A 19359-nucleotide genomic window follows, 5' to 3' on the forward strand; every position below is an offset into this window, starting at 1 on the left:
ACTGGTTCAAATAGCTTGGGATGACCATGGTCTCAGCCGTCAGGATAGAGGCATCTACTTCATATTGATGTTTCTGCCGCAAAAGTTTGCATGCTGCAACTGAAGTTGTTGCTCATAGCATAAAAACATAGATAAGCTAATAGGTATGTTTTGTCTGTGTGTGTGTGTGTGTGTGTGTGTGTGTGTGTGTGTGTGTGTGTGTGTGTGTGTGTGTGTGTGTGTGGGCGCTTTGTAAAAGCATTTCTACATTTACAGGTCACCCAATTTGAAAACCAAAACAAGCACATATCTAACACCAGGTATGAGCGTACTTCGCTGTAAAAACCTCAGCATTAGTAAGACGCAAATACAAATCCTCCAAGTTTACATGAAGCCTGAGTCACAAATGTTGTTAGTCGAGTATTAATGGCTCTTACTTCTTCATCCTCTTGGGGTTATATTTGACCTGGTAGGCCCTGAGGATCAGTTTGTCGGTACAGCTGTCAAACTGGTGGGGGATCACCTTCTGGAAATGCTGGCAGGGCGAGAGGGCGACAGACAGAAGATTAGAGCTCAAGATTGACAAAGACGCTCATTCATATTTAATGAAGGTAGACACATTTTGAAAGAGCGAACAAGAGCCGTACAGGCATAGGAGGGTTTTGCTGAGAGCCAGCAGCTGACAGACAATACATTATATTAAAATGTATTGCTGATTTTCCCATGTATTACCTTGCCTGTGGCAGGCATTATTGTTTAATTTGTTCCACTACAGTTTCATAATGATCAACGTCATGCCAGTGCTTGACTTCATATAATTAATAATCAAAAAGCATATCATGTATCATTAAATGCTGTTTATGTTTAAGATTACTAGAGGCAATCGAAGCCTCCTTTTTAGAGGACATCCATACTTCATAAAGTTTGCTTGCAAACGGAAATGTGGAGCCAGTGACTCATGAGTGAATCTGAACAGTAAACTCATTTCTCCCGAAAGTGTCCGTTTACCTGCGACATGCCCTCCATGTCCAGCTGAATGAGGTCAGTCTGGTTGTACTGCAGGATGGCCAGGCCCACGCGGAAGATAATCTCTAGACCCTGCAGGTCATAGATTTTATTATAGAGCTTGGCAAACTGAAATAATATGGATTAGTAAACCGAATATACACTGTCACACAAGTAAAACACATCTTCGGATACTTTTGTTTCCTACCTCATACATGAAAATATCAAAGATGCGAGTGGCGACAGGCAGAGGGAGGAAGGTGAGGAAAAGGGTGAGGAACCAGGATGATGCGTACATAGATGTGTGGAAACTCTGGGACCGGAAATGGACGTTCAGCTCTGGAAGTTGCTCCTGTTGTAACAAATGATTTTAAAGTTGACATAACTAAAATAAACTCGAAAGTTTAAGTCACAAAAGAAGGTTGTTGCTGGAGATATAAAAAAAAAGTAATTTACTGCCCCTCTATGGACAAGTTTCACACTGCACCCCTCATGTTGGTGGACACGTGCTTCCTCTTTACCTGCAGCAGATATTCAAACTGGTAGATGCAGAGGCCGAGCTCCGCCATGCTGGGCTTGAACAGTTCCCTCAGACGGTACTCTTGCATCAGACGCACAAACACACAAAAGGCCTCCTCCTCGGGCATCTGGGAGGAAATGACATGGGCGAGCAAAGTTCTCTCATTACTACAAATTAGACAAAGCTTATGTTGAAACACAGTGACTCCCATACTGCACTAATCACTGACTGAACCTCCAGAGATGACTTAATTGCGTTTCAATTTTTCAAAAATGATCAACGGATTTAGTTGTAGTAATCAGAGAAATCTAGGGGACAGATCATAATAAACCTCATAACTCTCAAGGTGAAGTACTGTACAGAGCTTTTTATGAATAATGAACTAATTACAGATCCTTTGATCATTACCTGCATTAGGAGCAAGCCTACGATGAATGCACTGCCTTGGCAGTAGCCCACCTCTCGATCCACCAGAGAATATGCCTGGATAAAAAATAAAAAAAAGTCATCACAGGTGGTTTTATTTCTACAGGAAACAGCTACTAAAATCGCTGCTGTGTAGACGGTTAACAAGCTTGTTTGAACAGTGATCAATAACAATCTTCCACATTTCCATGTCCATATAGACGTTTCAGGAACAAAATCATATTAGAAAGGTATGAATCAGAAAGTATGTTAAGATGTTAATCATAGCAGGATTTCTGCAGTTTTCAAGTGTTTTTTAATAATGGTTGAAATGTAAGACCTGTGTCAACTACAAAAGATTTGAAGGAATTTAAGATTCTCAGAACTATCTTCTCTTTCCCATAATTGAAGATAAGGTCAAATCCCTGACTAGAGAATAACCCTTGAAACGACAAGCCAAGCATACTGCAGTAAACTCTGACCACAGTGTTTGTAGACTTGTTATTACTTCCATATTGGTCTTGTTTTTATATTTATTACACCATGCTATCATTCATCTGTATCATTGGGGGGGGGGGGGAAACACAGAATTATTCCAAGAGACACAAGTCTCACCTTTTCATATTAAACAGAGAAGCTCAGACGCTGATGTGAAGTGCTCACCTTCATGACATTGAAGAGGACTTCCTGCCCCAGGCTGTCCTGGCCTTTGAAGAACTCATGCTCGGGGTAGGTGCGGGCAATGTCCCTACGGATGAGCTTCTCGCAGGGGGAGGACATCTTTAGCAGCTCAGAGTACTGGTTCTTCACCGGCATGTCAGTGGCGTTGCCTAGCAGCTGCCAGACGATGGCCCGGAAATGATGAGGGATGCCCTTCCTGATTAACTCCTGATGTTCGGAGAGAGGGAGAAAGACAGAGAGAGGTTTCAGAGCAGAGATGCATATGGTTCAGGGAAGAACTCATGTTAATTTTGGTGCGGATCTGGTTCTGGGGGCCGGTCCAGGAATTTTACCATTGCGAGATTGGGCGTTTTCTAAATTTTTACAGTTTTCTCAAGAAATTATTCACGAGACTTGATGGAAAAATTCAGGCACATATAAGGAACTGATATCTCTGAGTGTGTGAAATATGGTGCCGCTTGATTGAATTTAAGGGGAATGTTGCGCCTTGGCAATATTTGCTCTGCTGAGTGCCATTCTAGTTTTGACTGAATTTGTACACGTCTTCTGAAAGTGAAACCTTTTGAGAAGAGACTTTGGGAGTTGGTGAGAAACTACAAGTACTTCACCTGACCATAGTGACAAAAAGGTACATCATCACAACCTCCTTCACCGTCGCCATGTTTGTTGTTCTCAAAGACTCTAACCTCAGTGCTGCCCTATAGTGGACGTATTGCCTAACAACCACATCACTCTTTACATTAATTCTTAACCTAATGTTTTTCAAAACCTAATCATTAAACTCTGTCTGTAGAATTTGTAGGCAGCTAGCAACATTTTGCTTTTTTCCAGTGACTATTTTTTGCTTTCCCTTCTCTCATCCATTTTCTTTTCCCCTGGGTTTTTCCTCTTTTTGTCAAAGAGGACACAGCGGGACATAAATCCGTAAGTTGGGAGAGAATGTCAGCAAAAAAAAATAACCCTAGGCTCTGACACACACATGCACAAATAAAAAATTGACCTGTGACACAGTCTGTGCGTGTGAATACAAAAACCAGCTCCTGCATAGAAGGTGCAATGAGTCAGGGATTTACAGTGTCCTGTTTCTGTTCTTTTCTACAAGGTGATCCATTAAACTTCCACTGAAACCTGATAAGGTACCTGAAAACCTGAAAAAATAAGGGGGCTGACAATCTTCTTACTATGCTCTCGTATAGATTTATACTCAAAATTACTCATTCTTGAGAAAGTGCTACATGTGACAGCGTTCCTATGCCATCTTTACTCCCCATAGCACACCTTCAGTAGTTTGTCCTTCTTGCGTCTCCACTCCTCCCACTCGTTGACAATGCGACCCCACAGGATCCAGGTATCCTCCTCCAGGTGTGACAGGTTGGAGGAGGCTGAGGAGCTGGAAACCAGTGAGGAGCCACTGTTGCGCCGGGAGCCGCTCATCGACCGCATGGACTTGGAATCGGCCTCCAGTAACCTGCATTATGAGACAGTTTATAGGGACAAGAAGCTCATATTAGAATGAATCATTTCAGATGGAAAAGATGCATGTAAACAGGAAACATAGAATAGCATGATATCTTACAGAAGATGGTACACACACTGGAGAGTGAAAGGGAAGCTGAGGTGAGCATTAACATACTATGCTTTTTAAGTTTGTATTTCCTGTGGTGTGTTATATACGGTTTGTGTATGTAAAAGGTCTGCAAATTTAAAAAGCCCAAAGTCCACAGTAAACGGAGCTCCTGTCGACATGTTTCATTTTTTACGCCACAGGTATTGTACAGATTAATAAAAACAAGGGAAATGTGCTAATCTGAGAACTACTAGTTGGAATTGTTTTTATCTGTGGGCAGCTAGCTATTACTTGCTTAATAACTAAGCTATTACAAGATTGGTATCAAGGTTATCACCTAAATCTCAGAGAAGCTAAATGCTGAATTTTACCGTAAGTGTAAATATTTATTTTTTCATCCTTGTATTCCTTGGAGTCTGAGGCAGCAGGACAGTGGGAGGCAGAGATGATGTGATTAAAGAGAAAGCTCTTCACGCCCGAGGGTTCAGTCACACTTTGACCTCAAATGTCTGATTCCTTTTAGTCACTTGACTCCTACGTCCCACAGTCTGACCCTTCTGCTCAAACATGTGATTTGTAGATTAAGAATTTTATAGCATGTGGCTCCTTAAAAAAAACAATCACACTAATCTTGTGTCATCTTTCTGGTCCTATTGTTCTTGCTTAGTTCTATGAACAAGATAATATTTGGCTTTTATTGCAGATTACTTTCTGTGATAACATCAAATAAAATGTAATGTTCCTGGATGAAACTTTCAGGATGAAATAATATATAATAACCATTATAGTTATTTTAAAAATAGTCCCTAGAAACCATATTTTTGTATCCTTTATTATGAAGCTCTAATTATCTCTCACTAGTCCATCTCATTAATAAGCTGCTGTTTTCATGCTAACTTCAGCTCATTGTATTCTGCACTTGAGCTTCTGCAGCTGAAACTTTCAAGGAAACTTTTAACTTGACCTATTTGTCCGTTTTTTCATCTATAGTCTAGAGTTTACACTCTTGTTTGATCAGGAGAGTTTTACTTGAACATCAGGTAGCTGTGATTTAAAGTCTTTTAATGTTTATTGTATGAGTCTTTGGTTCCCAAATTATTTCTATAATTTTTAGGTTGTGGTGTTTTATTTATCCTACTGAACAGGCTAAAACTGTGCTGAGTTGACACACTGATTACTTAGTTATTGTTAAAAAATATCATGCATGACATAGGTATTTGCCAGGATGCTTGTGCATCAGGTTGGAGTAGAAGAACAGATGTCCTGCTCTTTCTTTGGATTAAGGAAGCACCAGCCAATCAAAATGTGTTTAAGCAAATACCCAAGCGCAGTCACTAGCCAATCAAGCCACTTTAAAACTAAGGTTGGTAATCCTGGAAGAGCTAGCAAGAGCATGCTATAGTTTTAATATTTGCTACCGATACATCCCAAAGCCTCCAACTGATCTCAAAAAACACATGAACGCACACTGCCTGACAACTGCTAGAAGCCCACTTTTCTCTGACTCGCTCGCTAATGTATTGTCTCTGCTTCAGTTGTGTGTCTCTCCAGCTTGTTAAGAGTCCAGTCATGTGCACAGGAAGGCAGGTTGGTTAAGGTACACCAGCCAATCATTTCACTTGGTCCAAAATGTGTTTATAAATCTGTTATTGTTTAAAAAATCACTGCCATATATTAAGAGGTAAATCAGCCAAACTGCATTTGTGGTGTGTGAGAATGGAAAGCAAAGAGTCAACTAACTGAGCCTGTACAAGTGAACTCTGGACCCGACTCAGTCATAGTGAAAATGTAGCAACTGTTTTGTTTTCACACAATAAGAGCAGCTACTGTCACCTGTTCTGTTCCTCCAGTTTGGCCAGCAGCTCCAGTTCATCAGGACTCAGGTTCTCCGAGTCCGCTGGAGAGGCTGCTGGTGCTGACAGCGCTGCATCGTGGGAAGAGGAGTCTGGGCTGAGCACCGGGCTGCCTGTGGATGAGGGGTCTGGGTCCATGCCGGGAGGGGAAGAAGGGCACTCTAGCTGAGGGAGAGCCCCAACAGGGCCTTCTCGTTCTGGGCTGCCACTAGGTAAGGACATGGCAGTGATGATGGAGTGGAACGGGTGAACCGGGTGTGGTAAAAGGGTCTCACTGTTGGTCTCCCTCCTCAGGGAACCTTGCTGTCACGTGATTGGCCACCTGGCTGGCCGTGGAGCCAATATGATCCGAGCTCTTCAAACCTGTGATGGACGCAGATAAAGCAACATGTCATCAAAAGAACTGAAGAGACAAATACATGTATGTCCTCCATTTTTTCCAGACATACCTCAAGATAACATAAGACAATTCACATGCACCAGTCAAACTTCTACAGCTTCCAAAGTCCCTACAATGTTAAAATAATGCTTTTAACAAGAATGGCACTACGTAGAGAGCATACCTCCACCAAGGCCAAACAGTCCCCTTAAGAACACATATTTAATTTCACCAGATCCAGATTTTTATTTGGATCTGCACCAAATTGCACAACTAGTCTTTTAAACATGCCCGGTGCTTTTTCATCAAGCTCCATGAATTATTCTCATTATAAAATGCACAAATTCCTGGATCTGACCCCTAATCGTGATCCACACCAAAATTTGACAGGTTCCTTCCTCACCCATAACACATCCTGGGTGGACGACAAACAATGTAAGCTGCCACACTTGGCTATGAGGATAGAAACATTCATACTGCTCTAAACTACATTAAGATGCAAATAATGGTGCTCCACACCCTGGATCAAGTAACTGCTTTGAAGGAGCGGCCCTTAGTCACCGTAATGACATCAGTCTGAATGGCATTGTGGTCAAACACTTTCGACAGACGCTGCTATCAGGGAGGTGGGTTTGTTCTGAGACAGACAGCTGCCCAGTGACACCTCACACAGAAACAACGCTGCTAATATGACCTAGAGAGAGCCTCCTCACATTATTGTTGGATTATTTTCACTAATGTAAAGAGGAGTGAGAGAATAAAACTGTTAGCGACCACACAAAGCATTTATTCATACACAATATGATTCAAGTCACACTAACTGAATCTGTCACACACCAGTTACACTGGTGTGGGCGGTTCTCGGAGCTCATTCCTTAGCAATTCTGTCGGGTTAAGGTCTGGGCTCTGCACTGTACCCATCTAAACTCACTATGAAATCACTAAGTCCAAATAAATCCCTGTCTTGAATTCAGATATATTTTAAGGTGATGGTAACTACTTCATACACTGCTAAGTTGTTTAAAGTGATTATAATTCAATCTTCATTTGCAAATGAACTGTAGCTGTACAACAAATCCACTGGAGCTAAAGACCAAAATCAATGAACCATGACTTTCTTGGTCCTAACCTAGACCTTACAAAGTGCTGTTACTGTGACCCAGCCTTTTTAGCATTGCCAGCACTCTGTTTTCAAATAATTAGTGATTTTGCTTCATTTACATGTTATATTTGGCTTCTTAAAATATGACAAAACACTTGAGGAAAAGACTTTAATTAAATTAAGTACAGATTTTAAGGGTAATTATAAAAATTCTTGCTCATCTATGAGCATTATTGATTCCTTATATTGTTCTGCTTCTCATAGAAACCCAGGTGTGCTTTCACAGTAGGTATACAAGCTTATTCTCCCATACAGTGTGAATGAATTATTGTTTTCACAAATTTTTATTAAAAAACAATGTGTGTGTTTGAATGTTTCAGGTTAGATGACTTACTCACTGTGATTAAGGGCACACAAGGCATTTGTGTCTTAAGTGTAACATTCAACTTTCTAATGTGAGACAGCACATCTAGGCCCTGTACTGTGGCTGCTCAGATAATTTTCATCTTTACAAATACATGGATCAAGATTGACAGCTTATTATTGAGAATCAGTGTAAAGATTTCTCACATAGCTTAAGAAAACAAACACAGCTTGGACGTTGTGTTGAATGTGATATAGCTTCTAAAGCAGAGAGGAGATACGGATGACAACATGTTCCGTATGAACCGTATGCACAAGAACAATACAGTGACTAGGTTATCATATACATAATCACACTGTCCTTGTATTAGAACATTTTGAAAAGAATCAGATGAAGAATTGATTGCAGTCATGTTATCAATCACCAAAGCTGAGAGGAACAGTCACTAGTCAGTGTAATATGAAAAACACGACCAAAACATACACATCAAAAACAAGAAGAAACACTGACTGCAGCAGAGGAAAGGAGCAGGGAACACGCTGCATGGGGAAGAGACAAGGAGCACATTCATGCACAGAAACCAGTCCAATCAAAAGAGCCATTAACAGGCCAATGGGACCAATCGCATTTGTAAAAAGCTTGGTCAGAAGATAAAATAACCCTTTCAAATTAAAATTGATTAATAATAGAACAGACCTTTAACATTACAGTAGTTACTCAAGATAATTTGTTGAGCCCGACTAATATATATATATATATTTTTTTTTTTAAATAAATATTTTCAGCATTATTCATTCTGTAAAATAAAAGTTTTCAAATTGTCTCATGTTAGCAAACAAACACTATAATGTCTGAGAAAGGCTCATATTGGCCAACATAATTCAATCTTTATTCATATGGGCCGCTATTCAGCTACGTCACTGTGGTCAGTAAAAGGTGTGAGTCATGCAGGACAAGACGAAGTCAAACTGTCCATTAAAGGGGACACACACACACACACACACACACACACACACACACACACACACACACACACACACACACACACACACACACACACACACACACACACACACACACACACACACACACACACACACACACACACACACACACACACACACGAAAGGACACTGTGAAGGTCTCTGACAAAGCATAACAAGCCAGATTACCTGAGTTTGGCTGTTATATGACATCAGGCTCTAATGTCATTGTATACTTGGAAGAAACTGCAGAGGACTGAGAGAGAAGGGGTGAGGGGGGTTCATTGTAATCCAGCATGTTTAGCGTGAGTGCAGACTACAAGAAAGGTTACTATTTAGCATGTTCACTGACATGCACTATATGCTAAGAACATAAAAGGGCAACATAAACAAACTTAAGAAAAACTGTGATAAGTTGAATGTGCAACAATCTGCATTACAAAGGCAATAACAGCAAAACAGTCCTCAGTCTATTAAGGCTGTACACAATGGTATAGACATTAAATCCAGGCAGACAGAACCAACTGTGCATCGGCTGTACAGTGCAAGGCACTTTTCCTACTGTTGATTAATCATTTCACTGTGTACAATGGCATAGCCAGGACATTAAAAACCTTACTGATGTTTTAATGGGCTGTTGACGTGGGCAGGATTTCTGCCAGTGGACAGACGTGTCAATGTGTTTGTGCGTGAGAGAGAGACAGCTGCACAGAGGTGCAAAATAAGCATTGATGGTTCTTAAATTGCAAAGTGACCACCTATTCAGCATAGAACCAAATGTTACACATCCCGTATCCCTAGTTCAGTCATTCATGCGCAAACAGAGTGTCTATGGGAATGTTTATTTATTATTAATTATATCATTAATTTCTTTTAATACATATCCCTAGTAACAAAAGTTATTTGTTCAAAGTTAGCAGGATGGGCGAGTGAGTAATGTGGGTGGGTCGGTGCAGCTCTGGCCTATTACTGGCTACATATCTGCTGTGAAGGCGCATAGATAGATGGATAGTCTCTCTGTGACTGATATCACCTCGCACAACTACGGTATTGTGCACAATCTATGCCTGAACGCATCCTCTCTGAGCTGTCACTGTCTACATAAACAAACAATGCTCTTGTATTCCTCTTCTCACACACACACACACACACACACACACACACACACACACACACACACACACACACACACACACACACACACACACACACACACACACACACACACACACACACACACACACACACACACACACACACACACACACACACACTGAATGTTGCATCCACGGTTTGCACACAATATATCTGATTAACAAAACACTTGGTGTAAAGATCCTTTTTGGGGCCCCCATCTGGGTTTCGCGAGGAAAGAGTGAGCTGGCCTGGGGCAATAGAAATGAGGAGGATTAAAAAAAAAGAAAGGAAAAACATTGCTTTATGTAGACCAACTAAAAGGGAGATGCATTCATATTTTCCCTTTAGCAAATAAGCAAGGAAACAGTAAGATTACATGCTTTCACAGACATTCTGCGGTGTAAATTATTTCCCCTCACCAAAGAAAAAAACTGTAACACAAAATAAACCTGACCAGCATTTTATGAAAGAAAAAACAGAAATATTAGCTTTAACTGACCTCCCCCTCCCTGATCTCACTGATGTGTCACACCCTCCCTCTTCTCCTCCTCCATCTGTGTGTGTGTGTGTGCATCTTGCCCCCGGGGGCCTTTCAGCGCAAACATCAAGGGCAACTACTCCGTTAATCTGTAGCTGCTAACCTCCCTGTTGTTCTAGTAGCTCGTGCTCTCATGTTCAGTCATTGACACGTGGACTCTTCCATTTCCACTTCATTCGTCTCTTGTACCCACTGTCCATGTGACTTATGCAGGACTCAACACTGCTCAATGAATCCCATTGTAAAGAAGGAATTAATTTTTTTCATAATATTGCTGCTCAAAGCTCCCTCACTGTTTGTGAAAACCATAACTGGAGTGAGAATGACTATTAGCTAAAACCAACGCACTGATGCTGACATATTGACATCTGAAACACACTCCACATTAAGAGAAGAGGGGCAATGGTGTGTTAAGTAGGCCAATCAATTTGTGTATGTCTGTCTGGCAGTACTTATAATACATTTACTCATGTATTGTACTTAGAGATGGTCTTCATGCCTTGCGTTTAGTTGAATATTTCCATTTTATGCTACTTTATATTTCTGCACCAGAATAACATTTTACATATAAAGTATGGTAACACTTAAATCACACATCAGATCTTGATGAACAGATTATACAAGTTGAAAATCTTTACTGATATACATTGTATAATAAGTTGAGAACAAACTGGAGTAACAACGGTCAATGGAAACAAAAATCATCAACGCATTGAGGGCTGGATTCAAAACCACACCGAAAATCTATGTAAAAAATTGAAATCCCAGGCTGATCCAACTTTCGTGAATTTCATAATGGCAACTCATAATGTGACTCAGTAGTGTGTATGGCCTCCGCGTGCCTGTATGCACTCCCGACAACGTCTGGGCATGCTCCTGATGAGTCAGAGGATGGTGTCCTGGGGATCTCCTCCTAGACCAGGATCTGGGCATCAGTAAGTTCCTGGACAGTCTGTGGCGGTACTTGACCGCGATGGGTACACGATACATAACGTCCCATAGATGTTCAACTGGATTTAGGTCAGGGGAACATGAGGGTCTGTCAATGGCATCAATACCTTTGTTATATAGGAACTGCTTACACACTTTGGCCACATGAGGCCAAGCATTGTCCTGCACCGGGAGGAACCCAGGGCCCACTGCACCAGCAAAAGGTCTGACAATCGCTCTATGGTTTTCATCCTCGTACCTAACAGCAGTCAGGGTACCGTTAGCAACGACATGGAAGTCTGTGCTACCCTCTCAAGACCATCACTGACCCACCGCCAAACTGGTCATAATGGATGATGTTACAGGCTGCATAATGTTCAACACGGCATCTCCAGACTCTTTCACGCCTGTCACATGTGCTCAGTGAGAACCTGCTCTCATCTGTGAAGAGAACAGGGCGCCAGTGGCGGGCCTGCCAATTCTTGTGTTCTCTGGTGAATGCCAATCGAGCTGCTCGGTTCTGGGTTGTATGCACAGGTCCCACTAGAGGAAGTCGGGCCCTCATGCCACTCTCACGGTGTCTGTTTCTGACCATTTGGACACCATTAGCCTGCTGGAGGTCATTTTGTGTTCCTCCTCGCACAAAGGAGCAGATACCAGTCCTGCTGCTGGGTTGATGCCCTTCTATGGCCCTGTCCAGCACTCCTCGTGTAATGGCGGGTTCTCCTGGTATCTCTCTTGAGACTGTGCTGGGAGACACAGCAAACATTCTTGCGACCGCATGTATGGATGTGCCATCCTGGAGGAGCTGGACTACCGGTGCAACCTGATTGGGCTGCAGGTACCGCCTCTTGCTACCAGTAGTGACAAGGATACTATGCTTCTCCACTTTGCTTCTCTATTGCACCTGTTGTCCCTTTCATTTGCACCAAAGGAGTCACCTCAATAATTGATTCATAATCACTTGTGCTTCCTACTGAAGTTTAACTGACTTGACGATTAAGTGTTCCCTTAATTTTTTTAAGCAGTGTAGTTACAAACACTGCTTAAATATTGATGCATCAATAACAATGGTAATCCAATGAGATTATAACACAATATTAAAAAGGGACCAGTTAGCATTATGAGTACTATACCTTTACTTTTCATACTTTTGCATTTTAATCTGATTATTGTTGTGGTAGCACTTTTATTTGTAATGTGGTATTTTTATGTTGTGGCATTGGCCTGCACGCTTAAATAAATGATTTGTGTAGTTTACCACTGCTGCTTGGGCTATTCTTTAGTGCACACTGACGGCATCATGGATTATGATCTTGTCTCTGTGTACCAGGAATGTTACTTATCAACCTGGACAACAACAACGTTTCAGCATCTTCATTACAGTAACGACAGTCTGTTCTACAAACGAGCCACATGCACAGGCTGCACTGCATAAATTATTGAGATGTAATTACCAACTCTGATAAATTCGTGCCCTGCAGCAGATGTTTTCTGGGATTTGTCGAATAAGAATTTAGCGTGACATTGAGCCTGAATGAGGAAGAGACACATTCGGAGCAAGAGAATCGACACTGCTGATGAATATTTTTCCTTAAACCTACTAGCCCCTTTGTGTGACTAATGCTTTCCTGCTCTAAATTTAGTTAGTATTCCTCTCCAGTTGAGTGTCACTGTGAAAGGAAATGGTCTTGAAATAGCCATCACCACAACCCATCAATTATTTTCCAGAGCATGTGACGATGTCGCTCTGTTCTATATCACTAAATAGTCAGTGCATTACAACCAGTTCTGGTCAGATTACTTAATATCTTGCAACTGAAACCAATCTGAGTGCTGCCACAGGCACACAGCCATGGTTGAATGTGATGCTAAAGCATTAGTTTTTCTGCTGCATTCATTATATCATGTTTTAATTTCATAGGTTCTCAGCAGCACCGTCACAAACTGCAATCAGTAGCTGAGCTGCTGTTTAATCACTTGCTCTGATTATAAACATCTGTTGTTCGCCTTAGAAATAGCTCAGAGGAAATAGCCATTCCACAAACATCTCAAAAAAGAAATTCCTTTTTAAAAAAGGGTTAGGGTTAGGGTTTCTTGTATTTCATAACTTCGTCAAGCCTGCTGGGAAAAATGGGTAAACCATTCAAACTGTTATGATAGTAAGATGATCTGGGCAGGTGTTCTGCAGAGACTTAACTCCAGTGGCTTAGAACAGCTTCAATTTGAATCCAGGAAAATCTTAACTTCTAAAACATGATTTGCTGTGTTCCTTTATTCAGGCATGTATGGAGAAGAAAGTAAGGCTTGTTTGTATATAAACCAGACTTACTATATTAAAATTCTACATAATCTGACCTACAGAAACTTTTTAACGTCCAGATTATTCACCGCTGAGCAGAGGCATGCTAATGGGCCATTAGCTCAGTGGATAAATCGTATCACAGGTTCATCGTGTAAAGGAATCATCATCAACACCCTGTGTGATGACACAGCCTCTCACAAAGTGAAATGTCTGTGTTGTTAATCATCCGTCCATAGATTCACCCTGCAGTAAATCATTCACTCACTTTCACATTGTCAACAACGACGACAACCTGACTGTGCTGATGAAATGATCTCCACAGTACAGAGAGGAGCATGTTGCAGAAATCACAGAAATCCTAATTATGACTCCTGCATTTCATCATATGATGAAATATTCATCCTGGATAGTGAGTTTGCCTAAGGTAAGAATGTCAGGCGCAGAGACATCTTCAATTACCATTCAAACAGGTGAATAAATGGAAAGGAAGGGGATATTCTGAGTAGAGCTCATGTGATTTCAAAATGGATTCAAACAAGTTCATCTGAAACATTTATGATTGTATAATGTATATTTCTGGCTCATTATTTGAACATAATTTGCATGTTATATATAAAATCCAACATGCAGCAGTCTGATAATGATATCATGATTAAGTCAGTGTAAGATCTGCAGATCCAGTTAGGTAGAGAGAGGAGAGCTGTGGAGGAGCTGCATTCATATGGAGCTTGAACTGTAGCGGTTAAGTCATCAAGCTGCTCCCTGTTTCCATGTGTCAGCAAAGAAGACAAAGTGCAGTGCCGTGCATGGGCCAGGCCAGCACCAAAACAGTCCACCAGCAAAGCCAGTCTGGGGGACGAGCACAGGCTGGGGCTGAGGACATTTAGGCCATAATATGGATTTAAGATTTTGTTTTAAAAATAACCAACTCTCGTGTGGATGATGAAGATAAAATGGGCAAGAAAAACAAATTAACATTTACTATTCCAGAGCAGATACATTTATTGTCATTTTTGTTGAAAAATAATGTATAGAATTATTAATAGTGTAATCTGCAGATCAATCACTGATGGCAGTTGTAGGCTTTTGTTATTTTTCATAATTTTGCACTTTGACTAGGGGACCTATGCGTCATTCATAGACCCGAGTCAAACAGTGAGACACCACGACATCAACCTCATCACTTAATAAAGCTTAGAGTAACATTACAAGGCAAAGTCACACTGGAAGAAGAAAAGCATCTGAGGACATAGTTGATTAATAGATTAGTTGATTGACAGAAAATAAACTGACAACAATTTTGATAGTTGCTAATCATAATCAATTCTCTTCCAGCTCCTCAACTATGTATCCCTCCTCATGTTCTTGCTGGAGACTGCACACACACACACACACACACATGCATGCACATTCAAATGCTCGAACTTACACACACAAGCTTACAAACAACTCAGAGACCGCTTATCTTGACGACACTGTCCAGAGCCCATTAGCTTACACTGTCTCACACAGATGAATAATGTGGCAGCAGCAGCAGTAGGTGAGTGCGTTAGAAAAGGTGAGCTGGGAAAAGGTGAGGTGTTTACGTACGTCACAGTGTGCAGTCCTGTGTGTGTGTGTGTGTGTGTGTGATAATGGGATCAGATTAAACAGTTTCGAAGCTGAGCCACCTAAAAACAAGGTCACCAGGATGTGAGAATCAGATACCTGTTTCCTTGATGGTGAAATCTGCGAGAAGTATTTTGCATGGTGAGTGGTTTTCATAGATAAGCATGAAGGCGTCCTCAATGTGTCTCATAGGGGGATTTGATGAACCCATTACTCATGGGTACATGTCTTTAGTCATGGGGTATTTAAGACCTAATTACAGTCAACACAGTGAGATAATTAAATCTTTGTTTACCCCCCATCCGGAAAAAAGGTAAGTGCCTATGGGAGAGCTTTTATTTTGTGACTAGTCAGCGGTATCCCTCATCCTTCTTCATCATAGTCCAAAAACTGTGTCAGTCCTCTACTTTTTATCCAACTTGGGAGGTAGAAATGATACATGCCTGGCCCAGATTTAAAGCACAGAGTCATTTCACTCAGTGGTTTTCAGTCCTGGTCCTCTGGGGTTTAGAGTAGTAGTGCTGGTTTTCTGTCTTACAAGCTAGTCACGCATGTTCAAAAAGGATTCACCTGCAAATCGCTCTCTCATTGGATGGATACAACAAAAACTGTTGGATATTGGCTCTATACAAAACGGACAACCATTTACTTAAATTACAGTTTTAAACCGAGGTGACTAATGGATGGGCAAACATTTGGACACACAAACGATAGAACCCACTCTACTGTCCATCCACTGTTGTTCCAGTTGGCACAGCTATCCCTTTAGGACTTTGTATCATGGACAGCCTAACCAAAACCTTATCGCTAACCTTAACCATGACCAATTCATACCGTATCCTTTACCTTAATTTCAACACAATTTATATCTTACCCCTATCCTTAACCAGGACCTCAGAAACCGGACCGAGCGGGCTTTAGTCCCCATGACGTCTACTGGTCCTGAGTGACAAGTTCAAAGTTTATACTGGAAAAGGTCCAAAAGAGGTAACAAAAATGAAAAGCCGACACACACACACACACACACACACACACACACACACACACACACACACACACACACACACACAGCCTTAGAAATCATGATTTGGTCCCCATGAGTCTACTGATGCTGACAAGGTCAGGATTTATAATGGGAACGGTCCAACAAAAACGAGTACAGACACACAATTTTAAACTAAGGTGACTAATGGATGGGCAGGAAACACACACAAACAGGTCCACACAACATAGCAGTCACTCTACCGTCCATCCACCGTTGTTTCAGAAAAATAAGAGCTATTTATGAAAGATGAGTGAGTCCAGTAATCCTCTGTCCTTTACTCCCATTACTTGCGGAGGCTTTAATCCTATTGACTGTGTTGTTTGGACATGACAGCTCATTATCTCGGTCAGACATCCTCCTCCAACAGCAGCAGCAGGAGGAGGAGGAGGAGGAGAGGGATGCCTGAACAACAGGCCTACATGCTCTGCAGTCGACTCATGGCTCGGCTGGCCCAACATCTGTGGCCAAAAAACAATGACACATCATCCCTGTCTGTCCCGGCTTCCAGCGGTTGTGTAACGACATTAAAAAAGGGGGCAAAGCGGCAGCAGCACGCTATTCCACAGCGAGACGGTGTCCAGGCCAATGAATGGGCCGTGTCTCCGCTGGTATGCTGCACAGTGGAATTTTACACTGAGGTGAACGGAGCAGACGGAGGAGGCTGCTGTTGATGGGGCTTCACCGCGAGGGCCTGTTATAATACACACTCCCTCCATACACTGATGTTCCATTTGACAATAAACACATGAAACCCGGGACACTTACCTCCGGTCCCATAGTCCGAGCGCCGCGCTCCGTCCTCGCTCCCACACCAGTCTCCGTCGTTAGCCTCAAGCTAGCAGCTAATTCAAAAAAAGAAACCTTAACGGAGCCCCGCGGAGGAACACGGAGACACAGTCCAGCGCAGAGCCATCCTCCTGCCGCCGTTCAACCGCGGAGGCGCCGCCGCGACGCACCGTACAGCTGCTCGCGAGCCCCGGCGGAGGCTCGAGCGCGTGAAACGGGAGTTACCGGAGGGGGGGAACGTTAGTGGAGATGTCCGTTAAAGTAACCATGACAGCACCGGGAGAGGCAGCCTGCGGTTCAACCGGTACATGGCTGTAGACGGCTGCATCAATCACTACGAGGGCATCACACAGAATGGCTGGCGTTCCGTGCACTCTGTCGAGCACGAGGCTGGACGAGCCAATCACGTTGCGGGATGAGAGGTGATTGGCACGTCGTCGACCAATGGCCTGCCAGATCTACGGGATTCCTATGGAAGGACAGCAAGGACAGCCAATTACCGTAGAGCTTTATTCTGTGAGGAGGCGGGACCCGCAGGTGTGATACAGCGGCGTAGGCTTAAACGGATTTGTCTATTAATGACAACTAAATTATTAATAATGTGATGTCAAAAAAGTTCTATATATATTCTCCTTTTTTTATGTTTTAATTTAATTTTAATTTTACATATAGTAAACGTCTATATAATATATATTGTATATAAAATAGGTATTATTTGACATATATTAAATATAAAATAAAATTGTGAATATCAAGTTTATTTCATTCATCGACCAAACAAACAATTTAAATGCAAACACAAAATGTCGAATCTTGAATGAAAAGGAGCAGACAAAATAATAATCTTATATAATCTGCTCCTCTTTCACAAGACATTAATTAACAAAGCAAATAATTGTATATAATTATAATGATACATATATGTATAAAAAAATACATATCTTATACACAATATATATTGAGAGAGACCGATTATACCCTGATATACCACGACAGCTGTAGTTTTGATGAGTTCGTGGTATTAAATTGGCCTATCGGTTCCAGGTCAATCTGTTAGTATTTCACAGTATATCATAGTTTTAAATCTGATATCTGTGGCAACATTCCTGCCCCTGGCCCACTGGTAGCAACATGTTTAATGTCAACCAGCAAGCATGCCAGAGCTGAAGAGAGGAGCAGCCATGGTGACTGAGACACAGTTGGCTATAACAACAAGTGAGGTGAAGCCTGTGGTGGAGAAAAAACAGTGTCCAGGAAAACTTTCTTATGCTTCAGATAAAAAATCAATTTAGTATTCAGAGGAAGGATTAGAGTCTGACTTTTCCTTGTTGGAGAGCACCGTTTGCGTGATTGCTCTCGCTGCCGGAAGGGGGAGACAATAGTTCCACACTGCAGGTTTATTTGGAAACAATTTTGGTAATTGACTCTACATATTACCTCAACTAAAAAACCAAAACAAATCAGCCTTCTTTAAATGTCTTCTCCTCGACTGAATTTTTTTAACAATCTTGAACAGATGGTCACTTCAGGACCACGGGACACAACATTTTCAACAACAGGAAGCTCAATAAAACACTTAGATACTGCTCTTCAGGAAAAACTTAAATCTGCCAACCTCAGCTCCCGGCTGTTTGGTACCTGTTCTTGACAGAGCACACAGGGACCTCTGCCCTCTCTGTAAACTGCATACATACATACATACATACATACATACATACATACATACATACATACATACATACATACATACATACATACATACATACAAGAATATGATCGTCATGTTGTCTCTCTTTAAAAACAGCAGAAACAAACATATCACTGTGAACGTGTTTAACATTAATAGACATAAAAGGGTATAATTAAATCTCATTGAATATCACACTTGACCTCTGTGACACTGTCCAATCACAGCTGCAGAACACAGGACGCTGTTGTTTCCTCAGGCGCTGCTGTGCTGCGACTGATGCCTTCACGTACTGTTCCCCCATGTTGTAATTAGAATACACAGAATATGGACCGGACTATTTAGACACCTGTAGGAATAGGTTTTAGGAAAGTAAAGGTTTTTGATCAGAGTCTCACTCATAGGTACATTTGAAATGGAAAACATCGGAAGCCCTAATCTTAAACAAATAATTTAACCATTTATGATTGCATTTAATCATTTGT

At 41.6% G+C, this 19359-nt stretch overlaps 1 protein-coding gene across 3 annotated transcripts in view; it reads right to left on the reverse strand.

The window, feature by feature from the left end:
* si:ch211-239f4.1 (EVI5-like protein) overlaps nucleotides 1-17552 on the reverse strand; it is a 29087-nt gene extending 11535 nt beyond the window's left edge. For all 3 annotated transcript variants that reach the window (XM_034586870.1, XM_034586868.1, XM_034586878.1), the window contains exons 1-9: nucleotides 17167-17552; nucleotides 5991-6373; nucleotides 3869-4058; nucleotides 2573-2797; nucleotides 1913-1987; nucleotides 1506-1631; nucleotides 1193-1336; nucleotides 988-1077; nucleotides 417-514 (exon numbers count right to left, since the gene is read on the reverse strand). In XM_034586870.1, coding sequence (XP_034442761.1) covers nucleotides 417-514; nucleotides 988-1077; nucleotides 1193-1336; nucleotides 1506-1631; nucleotides 1913-1987; nucleotides 2573-2797; nucleotides 3869-4058; nucleotides 5991-6232 — 1190 coding nt within the window. In that variant the 5' untranslated portion in view covers nucleotides 6233-6373; nucleotides 17167-17552. The remainder of the gene's footprint in view (nucleotides 1-416; nucleotides 515-987; nucleotides 1078-1192; nucleotides 1337-1505; nucleotides 1632-1912; nucleotides 1988-2572; nucleotides 2798-3868; nucleotides 4059-5990; nucleotides 6374-17166) is intronic.
* Nucleotides 17553-19359: the final 1807 nt, after the last annotated feature.

The sequence above is a fragment of the Hippoglossus hippoglossus genome, chromosome 1, assembly GCF_009819705.1.
Source record: "Hippoglossus hippoglossus isolate fHipHip1 chromosome 1, fHipHip1.pri, whole genome shotgun sequence".
Classification (NCBI taxonomy): domain Eukaryota; kingdom Metazoa; phylum Chordata; class Actinopteri; order Pleuronectiformes; family Pleuronectidae; genus Hippoglossus; species Hippoglossus hippoglossus.